General features: G+C 41.0%; 1 protein-coding gene across 2 annotated transcripts in view; it reads right to left on the reverse strand.

Annotated features, from left to right (window-relative positions):
* Positions 1–12,673, reverse strand: part of CTNNBL1 (catenin beta like 1) — a 161,561-nt gene that overhangs the window by 109,758 nt on the left and 39,130 nt on the right. For both annotated transcript variants that reach the window (XM_040247338.1, XM_040247337.1), the window contains exon 4: positions 3,810–3,949. In XM_040247338.1, coding sequence (XP_040103272.1) covers positions 3,810–3,949 — 140 coding nt within the window. The remainder of the gene's footprint in view (positions 1–3,809; positions 3,950–12,673) is intronic.

Here is a 12,673-nt window from a genome sequence, read left to right on the forward strand (position 1 = left end):
TGGAGTAATTATTTCTTGCCACCCTAATAGCACCCAACAGGGCTTATCATACAAAGGAGGAACCCAGTAAATGGCATGATCTGCCATAGGACTTTAGAAAGGATTCCACTGACTCGTCCCTCAAGTTGAGAACACAGCAGATGACATGCAAAAATCAGATATTTATGGATTTCGTGCCTAGATATTTTTTTTTTCTTTTGGTGATAGCAGCAGAGGTAGCCATCATCTGGGGTTCTATCTTCCTCTTGTTTTAGTCCTCCTCGTTCCTTTAGGCAAATTGAGTAAACCTGGGCCACAGAACTGATTGTTTAGCACTACATTAAAAAATACTGATATCTTTAAATGTACCTTTGATTTCATTTTTCTGTAGAAACACTCCAAAGGTTCACCAAAAAGGGCTCTAAACATGTTTAAATGATTTACTTTAAAGGAAAATTTGTTTTTAAAAGCCCGATTTCTGAAAGGCAACAGCTGTTGGATCCCACCTCGTGTTCCCTCCTAATACATTCAGAGTGACTCTTCAATATTGCGTGAAGGGTGTGCCCTCCCTCTCCCCCGCACCCCCAGAGGTGCTCTTCACAGACCAGAATTCCTCTCCGCAGCCAACTGACGGCTGAGCTCCAGCCTCTCAAGGCGGGGAGATGAGGCCCAGAAGCACTGACAAGCCCTCCCCAGCAGCAGTGATGCAGAGCGCCAGAATAAACTCTGAAGCGGCTTCTCACGGTTGAAAGGACGAGGCACAAGCTGTTTTCTCACATCCTCTGCCTCTTAAGGTTACAACAGACCAGCCTCTGATCCAATTAAAATCCCTATAGTTTATGTTTTCGCAGAAAAGGACAAAGCAAAAATGACCTGTGCTTGCTGGGAACATAACCAGCCATGTATGGCTGTGGTTGATAAATGAAGAGTTAAAAGAGATTAAAAATTTAAGTCACGACTGCCACGAAATTGTTTATTCATGGTAAGGTGTTTTGGGCAGTTACAGCTGTACAACAGTAAATTGTTAACAACCGTTTCCTGAAGAAAAATTTCCATTATAGATCACAGATAAGACAAGAAACAGAGTGCAAAGCCACTGGGAGATCAACGCTCCAACAGATCGAGAATGTGTTAGATGCAAGTCAAGAGGGCTGACCCTTCCCTGAAACCACACTCAAGAAAAATGGTACTAGGAGGAGGATGACATTTACCCTAGTTGCTGCATCTGATTAAAATTAGGTAATTTTAAAAATTTCAAGTGCACTTTAAATTTGATGTAGGGCATAATTAAAAAATCAGATTTTAAAAAATATCATTAGGGCAGCAGGGTGAAGGTTAGCAGCAAGAAGGGAAAAAACAGTTTAGCTTTGAGAAAACAGGAGGGAAATGGCAGTCTGTCAAAGTTATTACAGGGGGACTTGGTTTTTTTTTTTTTTTTTTTTCTTTTTAAAGACCAGAACTTAACAACTTGGAACATCTGTGCCCTTGCCTTTCCCAAGTATGCCGTGTCGAGCACACTTCTTGCGTCAGTCTTCTCCCCAGCAGGAACCAGGCTGGTGAATCAGCAATATGTCAGTATTTTCAGAAAGCTGCCACTATTATTTTGAGTTGGCAGGAACAGAAAAAAGAAATCAGAGTTGTATTTCCAGAAACAAAACAGGTGATGGCTGTATCAGTACCCAAGGTAATGGGTGACACTGCAACTCTGTCAGGGATGTAGTGAATTGCACAGGGAAAGACTCAGGGTGCACTAGAAGAGGACCCTGGCCTGGAAACCAGGGGCTTGGAGTGCCAGCCTCTACCGCAACAGCCAGTGGTTCAACATCTGGACCTCAGGCATATTACTAACTAAACAAATAAGGCTCTGGACGAAGTCATCTCTAAAGTCCATTTGGATTCTGAAAATCTACCCTTCTGTAGTTAAGCTGAAATGTGAAGTCACAATTAGAACTCTTGGTTTCTAATTCTGGGAGGGCCAGTTACCTTAAATAGGTATCCTGAAGTCCAGTATCCTAAACAGGACTTATGCTAGATATCCACTATGTTTACTGATGGATGCTGCTTGAGCATCACTGCAGCCTGCGGTTCCAGGGGGTTGAGCACAGTGCCTGATAAGCACTCAGAGCCATGCTTCTCAAATGAATTCACAAGACCCATATCGAGCTCACCCCAAATAAGCTAACTGACTGGGGTTCTCATACCACCCAGAACCGCCCAGTGAAACCTGGGGAATAATCGCATCAATCCGGATACTGACAGAGAGATTCTCCAGACTGTCTAACATTACATGAAGTATCAGAAACGGCTTAAGATCACCCTTCAAGAAGCCTGAGTTAAAATTATTCACTGATTTATTTCTATGAGAATTATCAGGCAGGAAAGAACCTAGTCAGACATGCTCTCAGGAGAGAGATTACCAGAAAGATGAAAATAACATGAAGCAGCAGCAGATCTCCCATGAATATCACTCAAGCAGACTAACTACATTTGTCTCTTACCTTCGGAAATCTGGATTCAAACAGAACAACTCCTGGAAGAGAATTTGCTTTAATGACCATGACCACGACCACAGGCACATCAAAAACCTTTTCCACTAAAGCGGTTTCGAATCTGATAACAAAGACAAAGTATAGAAAGGTTTTGGAAGTCATGATTCAGCTTCAGTTAAAAGCAACATTTACTAAATACCTACTAAGTATCAGAAATTGCTTAGCACTCATATGAACTCCTTTAATCCTCTCAACACTGAAAGGCAAATGTTTATACACACACACACACACACACACAGAGGATAGGACATGAGTTTGAGCAAACTCAGAGAAACAATGAAGGATAGGGAAGCCTGGAGCGCCTCAGTTCATGGGGTCTCAAACAGTCAGACAGACTGAGCAACTGAACAACAACACAGAGGAGCCTGGTGGGCTACAGCCCAGGGGGGTCACAAAGATTCAGACACGACTGGGTGAGCACACACACACACACACATATATATTTTTTTAAATGCCATCCATGAATATACACAGTATCATACCCACAAAACAGTCTATAGCATTTAAGTCTTGAAAACAAACTGAGAAACTAAATTCACAATTTTTAGATCCTTCAATGATTTAATGTTCTATGCCCTTAAGACTGTTAGACCTTAAGGCACCCAAATCTGGTTATGTCCCAGTGACATAATTCATCTACTTTTGCAGACGAGAATACTAAGGGTGGGGGTTGGGGGGATGGCACCAAATTTCATACTAGAAATAAAACTGGGAGTCAAACCTAAATTGCCTATTTATGTCTAATGCTCAGTTAATAAACATTAAATGTTATGTGCACTCAGTCCTTTTTAGAGGGACTGGGAATATAGCAGTTGACAAAGTAGATAAAAATCCCTGCCTTCCTGGACAATAAATGTGAAACTAAAGGAAGGTTCATGGTCTCCTCTAGGCTCGGCTCCACTGGACCATCTGTTAACAAAATGATGTCTAGATCAACAGATGCAAATCCTGTCTGGTCTTGCCTATATAATGGGCCCCCAGATCAAGATCCTGAAAAATTAATGCTGTTAATATAAGAACAGATACATCACGATGAATTCTAATACTAATAACAGCAAATAGGACAATTAAGGGTTGCCCAAGATTTATTCGTAGATTAAAAACCAGACTTCCAAATGAGTAAAAAGCAGCGTGTGTTACAAGAAGGGAGATAATTAGAATGGAAATAGACCACCAGACGTGACAGCAGACATCAGCAGAGACAAACAGGAGAAGAGAGTAAACAGCACTCCCCCACCACATCCGTCCGCCTTCCTACTGAGGACAGATTTGAAAGGATATCTGTATTATCATGCCCAAGCAGCCCGAGAAGAGACTGAACAGCGTTCAGCTCTACCAGAAGGTGGTATAGGTCTGGCATGGTGGCCACCACGTGCATCTCCTGAATGATATCATTGAGGTCCAGCTCGGATTCCATAAACCTAGGAAGGAAAAACAAGACAGTGTCATTGCAGGGGAAGGGGTACAATCAGTAGTGAGGAACAGACAGCAACATAATCCAGACAGAGAGACAATCTGTCAAAGCATCTTCAACAGACCAACCAAGAAGAATGCTCATCCAAACATCATAGTGTCACACAATTTCCTTGGGAAATCGATTTCCTCATTACAAAAATCAATTTTGGATTCAGATCTCGTTACAGGGTTCCCCTTACCCTTGCAGTCACATCCCTTTCAGAGGCTCTGAAAGCATTCTGCCGCATTCAGTGATCTATCTGCCCACCAGTTCTGTAGATTAGTTACCATTACTCCTTGGAATGGCAATTCACTTTGTTGCCCTGAAGGTAGTCATCTTGCTAATCTAAAAAGGACTTCTCTTTCCTGTCACTTCAGATCAAGGTCCAATTATCCCCCTTATCCAAAGGAAAATACAGATTCTGCTGCCATCCAGAAATACCTTCCCCTCCCCACCCCCTTTCCAATGAGCTGATGAAGAAGAACATCCCAAAGTAAAGCAGGTAAAGTCTGGCATTCCATAACCCCATACCTTAAGTAGCATAATACTTCACTCACATTTCCACACCTGTACCTTTCGGCCAACCAACCCCACGGCACTAAGACAGAACTGCTTTGCATTCAGCCCTGCATGCCCTTCCCAAGTGTCTGACATTGAAGAAACGCCCACTAAGCCTTTGATGAGCAGGACAGGAAAGTTTGTTCTGAGAAGACAATGAGGAATCCATGTAGAGCAACTGAACAACACCTGACTGAGAGGAATCAGTGGTTAAACAGACTCTGGAGCCAGACAGCCTGGCTCTGAACCTCACTAACCCACTTACTTAGCCTCTCTATGCCTCAGTTTCTTTATCTGTATAATAAATGGAATAATAAAGTTACCTATCTCACAGGCTACTGTAAAAAGTTAACGAAAAAACACACACAAAGCACTTTAAAATGTTTGCTCTCATGTCCATTACTACAATTATTATTTATAATATGTCTACCTTCCCTTCTAGGATGTACGCTGCTTAAAAACAGGAATTATAAGAATGGATACATGTATATGTATGGCTGAGTCCCTTTGTTGTTCACCTGAAACCACCACAACATTGTTATTCAGCTATCCTCCAATACAAAATAAAGAGTTTAATAAAAAATAAATACAACACACCAAATAAATCAGAAATTAGATCTTTTGCCTCTACATATCCATAGATGCCTGCTAAAGAAAAGGAACACAAGCAGGGATTCTTGAAGTCATTCGACTCATCAACTAAAAGATACCAAGGAGCTGGGCAAACACCATCTCTCCAGAACTCGGGAGACTGTGCAAGGACAAAATCTAGAGACTATCATTTTTAAAAACATGTCCATATTTTATACAGTATCTTACCACTGATTCTCTCCATTACTATTTTTAACCATAACATTTATATATATATATTTTTTCTGACGATAAAACATTGCTTTTCATAAAAAACTGGGGAAAGATAAGCACTCAAAAAGTAAACAGAGATCTTAAAAAGGGCAAAAATAAAGAAAAGTAAAAGTAAATATTTATAACCTTATTAACCAGAAATAACCACTGATAATACTCTGGTAAGTTTAAGTCATTGTTCTCAACTCTTGGCCTTCCCCCTACCCAAAAGTAGCCTACACAGTATACAGTTCTAAGTACAATTTTTGCTTATTGTTGTCAGCAGAGGCTGAACAATTCCTCTTATCGTTAAATATTCCACAACAGGACAAGTCAGTGTCCAGCACACCTCCCAGTCCTTCTTCTCCCAGGGCAAAATCCCACACTGAGCACAGCATCGCCTCTACTGAGCCCAGACAAGACTTCAGAATCCTTCTCAACACAGAGTTTCAATGACACCAAATGATACTAAGACACATGTGTTCATAGTTTTGTGTTAAGATAACTCCCAGGAAGGAAAAGTACCAAGTCAAAGAGTATGTATAACTTAACAGGTTTTGATATATCCTGCCAGAAAGGCACCAACAGTGTATAAGTTTGTTCCCCCTCATCCTCTTCAAAAAAAGTATCATCTATTTAAAATCTCCAATTTGAGATGGGAAATGCAGCTTTTTAATATTTTACATTTCTGATACCACAATGGTTAAAATTCAATTACTGTTTACTAGCTACTGTATTTCTTCTTTGCCCATTTTTCTATCAGGGTGTTCATCTTATTTATTGATTTATAAGTACTCTATATATTAAAGAAATTAACCTCTGTCATACATTGCAAAAAAAAAGAGAGAAAAATATTTGCCCTTTAATTTGTATATTGTGCTTTTAGACATAAAGGTTTTTAATTAGGGAAATTTTTGCCTCACGAATTCTATTTTACATGTATTCTGAGCAAGGTTTTCTCTATGCTAAGATCAGATATATTTTATGGTGTACTTTTATATTTATACATTTTTAAATGTTTAAGAGTAATAAAACTAAGATTTATTTCAGAGCATAATATAGGGCAAAGATCTAACTTTATTTCTGCAAATGTCTGGCCCATTGCCCCAGTACCATAATCTATCTTTTATCCACAGATTTGAAGAAATGCCACCTCTATCATACACTAAATTTTAATGCATACTCTAATCTGTTTATGGGCTTTTCACTCCATTTCATTGATTTGTCTGCAAATTCCTGAGCCAGGACCACACTTCCATAGTGTTACAGTATATTTCATGTCTGTTACTGCAAAACACTCCCATACTAGCCTTCTTTTTAAATGCTCCCTGTCTGTCCTCAACTGTTTATTATTCCAAGTAAATTTTAAAATTATTTTTGTCAAGGCCCCCCGATACCACTTTTTCTAAAAAAGTCTCCTTCCACAGTGCTTACAAACAGATTACCTTTTAAATCACTAGCTCCCCATCACTTCAAGTGTGGAAGCCAAATCAGAATCATGACTTGGAAGAGCTGGTGCAGAATTCAAATGTTCTATAGGGCAGTAGATCTATATAATCTTTGAATCTAATGGGCTCAGCAAACCTCTAAGGCTTCTTTGCCTTACGTGGATAATTTTTTTTAAAAAATCCGATTTCTTGAGAGTAACTTGACAAAAGATTTTTACAGCTCACCAGGAAGGATTAGCAAGGGAGACTGGGCAGCAACTAGTAATAAACAAATCATGCTGAATACAAGGAAGTGATCGGGGGACTTGAGTGATAATCAATGATTGAATGTCAGCCTGGAGAGAGGCTTCTGGTGGTACCCTTCAGGGCTCCATCCTTAAGTCTGTTTAAGTATTTTACTGTTATTTTTTGACCCACGACTCAGGTGAAGATACATAAAAGGCAAACTTAACAAATGTCATATAACACAAAGCTTACAGTGAACACAGCAGCTGACAGAATCAATTCAGAAAGTTCCTGACAGGCAATGATGACGGGCCAAATCTCATAGGAGGAAAATTACCTAGGATCCACATGGAGAATGCACTGAACCAAGAAGGCAAGGATACATGGATCAGGAAAGACAGTATAAAAAGTGGAAAAAAGTGAAAGTCACTCAGTCGTGTCCGACTCTGCAATCCCATGGATTGTAGTCCACCAGGCGCCTCTGTTGATAGTAAGTGGACATGTGTGGAAAGGACTTGATGATTTTAGGTCAACAGTAATCACAATACAAATCTGACCACGAGACAGCTCTGCCAGGACACAGACTACTTCTCAGTCCTCTCTGGACACCTAGCACTAGACACACTCCCTGTCCACTGCAGAAATTCCGAAGGTGCCTGTCAAAGGGAGAAGTGGAAAATTGCTGCCTCAAATGCTACCGTGGTTTTAGGCTGCTTAAAAGAAGACAACAAGAAAGAGTTATGCTGACTAGATGGCCTAAAAGTTTGTTACATCTGTTATGGGAATCTACTTTGTGAGGGATGAAAGTGAAAGTGAAAGTCGCTCAGTCATATCCAATTCTTTGCGACCCCATGGACTACACAGTCCATGGGATTCTCCAGGCCAGAATACTGGAGTGGAGTTACGGAAACTAAATAACTTGGGGGAGCAACTGAAATCATAAGGAGTGGGATCTGTTGAAACTGTTTTTCATTCTGAGTTGAAATCTTAAGAGTCAGAGCTGCCAAATGATGAAATAGGTTTCTTTGTAAAGTTATACCCTTGTCACTGGGGGTAATTAATAAAGGGTGATATTTTAAAAAATCAAACATTAGAAGGGAGAAATAGACTTGTACTTTCCAGTCCCTTCCAACTTTGAAATTCCTCTTTCAAATATGCAATCCTAACCAAGTATCTTTAAGTTTAGAAACAGAAAATTATCAAAACAAAATAAAACCAGCAGAAAGTCAACTGTGAACAGGGATATAGCATAAAAATACCACTGGGGTCCCATGTTACAAGAGTAGCATGATACGGTGAGACATGCCTGGACTTGGGAATGAGATTGACCTGGGTCACATCCAGCCTGTGTAACCATTAGCAGTTTGTTACTTCTTTGGAAGGAATGATGCTAAAGCTGAAACTCCAGTACTTTGGCCACCTCATGCGAAGAGTTGACTCACTGGAAAAAACTTTGATGCTGGAAGGGATTGGGGGCAGGAGGAGAAGGGGCCGACAGAGGATGAGATGGCTGGATGGCATCACTGACTCGATGGACGTGAATTTGAGTGAACTCCGGGAGTTGGTGATGGACAGGGAGGCCTGGCGTGCTGCGATTCATGGGGTCGCAAAGAGTTGGACACGACTGAGCGACTGAACTGACTGACTGACTAAGTATTTATGGGCACATACTAGGTGTCCATATAACAGATAATAATCCCAGTTGCTGTCCTCGCTGAACTCCTACCCTAGCACAAATATAAATAATCTATTGCATCCAATTAGTAGCAAGAATATCCAGCACTGCCCAAGAAAACTGCCCCTGGAACGCAGAGCACCAGACTCCAACCTTGTCAGGGGAGACAGAATATTAACTGCTGCTACTGCTGCTAAGTCACTTCAGTCGTGTCCGACTCTGTGAGACCCCATAGACGGCAGCCCACCAGGCTCCCCCGTCCCTGGGATTCTCCAGGCAAGAACACTGGAGTGGGTTGCCATTTCTTTCTCCAATGCATGAAAGTGAAAAGTGAAAGTGAAGTCGCTCAGTTGTGTCCAACTCTTAGCGACTAACCTACTTCTAAAACTCAACTTCCTTCATCTTTCTCTCTGAGTTAAAGTGAGGATTAACAGAGATTTTAAAAAGTTCCTAACAATTGTTGGTAGATAGTAGGCAATCAAAGAATCTAGATTCCATCAAGTTTGCTATGCTATAACAAAGAAAATTCTCTTTTTGCTGACAGAAGTACAAGCTGACTCATTTTTAAGCACACGCTACAGTATTTGCAGACGGCTGTCTAGGGATTAGGCATACCTTCAGCAACAGATGACTCACAGCTGGGGGAGAGGATCAAGTTAGAGGTCAATGGGAAAGCAATAGAGCAACATATTAAAACAGTACCCCAGGCTGAGATGGGGTCACTGATTCCATCTGGTATGATAGAGAATATTCCACTAGCCTGCTCATGTACATTTGCTTCATATCAGCAGGATGTCCTCCTTCAACCACAAAAGTGAATTTTAGCAAGTGACCAGCAGTGTTCAAAAACACTATAAAAGCACCAGAAACCAGTGCATGCTCCTGCAATCACAAAACCAACTATAAGTGCACAGAGAACACGGTACTTTCTTCACTTGGTTAAAAGCATGGTCCTGAGACTGCAGGGTCAGTGTAGGTGGTGGCTGGGGATCTTTTCAGGGGTCTATAACATCAAAACTATTTTTAGAATAACTCCAAAACATTATTTGCTTCTTTTACTCTCTTTCTCTCGGGAGTGTACAGTGGAGTTTTTCAGAGGACTGTACAACATGTGATGCTACCACTGCTCTAATGGCTAATGATATGTGTGCTTAAATATTCTAGAATCTTCTAAGATAAGCACTTTGGGGTACTCAACAATTTATGTGTACAAAAGATGCCTGAGACTAAAAAATTTGAGGGCCACTAAACTAAATAATTCTGCCCCTGCAAAAATGAAGAGAAAAACTACTAAAGGACTTACTGGGGAAATAGCACACTCTACTCTATGTGATGTTTGGGAGAAAGATCACACAGAGCAGAGCAGAGGAGAGGCTGCGTAAGGAGAATTGTCAATTGAATCTGAAACGCAGCCAAATGAAGAGAGGCATTTTTTGGTATGCAATCAAAATGACAATTGCATATATGGGAAAATAAATTTGAATGTTTCTGATCTCAACCGGAAAGTTTCATTCAAATATGCTCTAGCAATTTTCATCTTAATTGCACCTCGCTGGTCTGGAGAATTATAAAAGACACTGCACCAGTAAGAATTCAAGAACTCAAGGTTAAAACACAATGTAGTTTCCTGACTGCTTTTGGACATTAAAAAAAAAAAAAGTTCTTTATGCATGATTTCAATTTGCAAATGTTCAGATTTAAAAACTAAAATAGTATATATAGTGTCTGAATGACAAACACTGTTGATATTTTTAAATAAAATAACATTTCCTTAAAACCAGTTCATGAATTGTAACAATGAATTCATGTAGTACCTGAGATGTAGATGGTGAACAAAAGCTGCAGAAACCCATTGCTTTAAAGTATACCCACCAAATGGGCAAAGGCAATACTGGCATTTCAAGAAGTAAACTGAGGCTCTTAGATTTCCAGTTTACTATGTCATCCATCTACGGCATAGCTGCCTCATAATGTAGCCTTAAGTTCCAAGAAGAGGGGATACAGTAAAGATGACATCAGCTACGGAAGACCTCTCATGCTTACTGAGTACCTACGGTATGGTGGGCGCCGTGCTAGGTACTACAGAGACAAGCAGCACACAGGCCACCTAAAAGGAGCACAGAGCTGAATGCAGAAAGACCACTGAGTAAAGAAATAACAATGAAACAAACGGCAAAGACGCGAAGGCAGATCAAATTCATTATGGGCCAGAGTGCAGGGAAGGAGAGCTGCTGATGGAAGAACTAAAGGAGACAGTGGAGAATTCGGCAGCAGCTCTCACCCAGGTGGCTCAGTGGGAACGGACCTGCCTGCAGTGCTGGAAATGCAGGAGATGCCGGTTTGATCCCCGGCTTGGGATGAACCCCTGGGGGAGGGACTGTCTCCCGTCTTCTTGCCTGGAGAATCCCATGGACAGAGCCTGGCGGGCTACAGCCCATGGCATCACAAAGAGTTAGACACGACTGAGCACACACGCACACACACATCAAAGTTTAAAATGCTCATGCCTTCAATCTGCGAATTCAATATTTAGATATGTATCCCAGAGAAACACACGGATACCAAGACAAATGTACACAGAGGTTCGCTACGGTATTACTTATAAAAGTCAGTACTACAAATAACACTGTAAATCAACTATGCTTCAATAAAAAAGGCAGACTAAAAAAAAAATAAATTAAATAACCAAATGTCCATCTATAAAAACATAACAAATAAATCATGGTTATCTCCAAACTACAAAATACTATGCAAACAGCCACAAAACATAAGGTAAATATGCATATAGTAACATTGAAAGATATTCTGTTTCATGACCAAAAAGTAAAGGTGCAAGATAAGTATAGTATGACTTAGGTGGGAAAAAAATTTTTGCATACTTATATATATATGTAAATTAGTGTACAGAAAATAATGAAAAAGGATACTCACAGACGTGTTCACAGGTGCTCTCTCTAAGTAGGGGAATAGAAAGGGGGTCAGTGCAGGGAGAGAAAGCTTTCATTTTTCATATTTTTCATTCTACTTATGCACTGTTGGTATTTTTTATGATGACAGCCTATTTGCATATTACTTATATAATCAAACACACACACATGGTGCTATGACAAGCATAACTCCTGCTGTATGGTAGTGCTGGGGGTGCTTAGTTGCTCAGTCGTATCCGACTCTTTGCAACCCTAGGGACTGTAGCCTGTTGTCCATGGATTTTTCCAGGCAAGAATACTGGAGTGGGTTGCCATTTCCTCCTCCAGGGGATCTTCCCAATCCAGGGATCGAATCTGCACCTCTTGCATCTTCTGCATTGGCAGGTGGATTCTTTCCCACTGAGCCATCAGGGAAGCCCATGTCGTATGGTGGAGGTCAGCACAAAACCTGACGGGACTCTGGCGCTGGGAAAGCTGAGCTCTGATCTAGCCACTCCCACCATCAAAGGGGGCTGTGGCCTGAGGTCCAGTAACCAGGTTCTCCTCTCTCCACCCCCTCATCTACCGTACAGAGAGAATGCAGTGGATACCAGCCTTTCCAGGTTGACGTGAGGATAGAAGGCCCTCTGATACCCCTGTGCCTCTGTTCCTGCTGGTCACACTGCCGGGCATGCCTTTCCCCGTTCTTTTTGGCCTAACTAAAATAAAAATCTGCTCAAATACCACTTCTTCTGTGAAGCTCTCAATAAGCCCCAACTATTCACTGTGTGGATCACAATAAACAGTGGAAAATCCTGAAAGAGATGGGAATACCAGACCACCTGACCTGCCTCTTCAGAAACCTATATGCAGGTCAGGAAGCAACAGTTAGCACTGGACATGGAACAACAGACTGGTTCCAAATAGAAAAAGGAGGATGTCAAGGCTGTATATTGTCACCCTGCTTATTTAACTTATATGCAGAGTACATCATGAGAAACGCTAGGCTGGAAGAAGCACAAGCTGGAATCAAG

The sequence above is a fragment of the Oryx dammah genome, unplaced genomic scaffold (genome assembly GCF_014754425.2).
Source record: "Oryx dammah isolate SB20612 unplaced genomic scaffold, SCBI_Odam_1.1 HiC_scaffold_10, whole genome shotgun sequence".
NCBI classification, from domain to species: Eukaryota; Metazoa; Chordata; class Mammalia; order Artiodactyla; family Bovidae; genus Oryx; species Oryx dammah.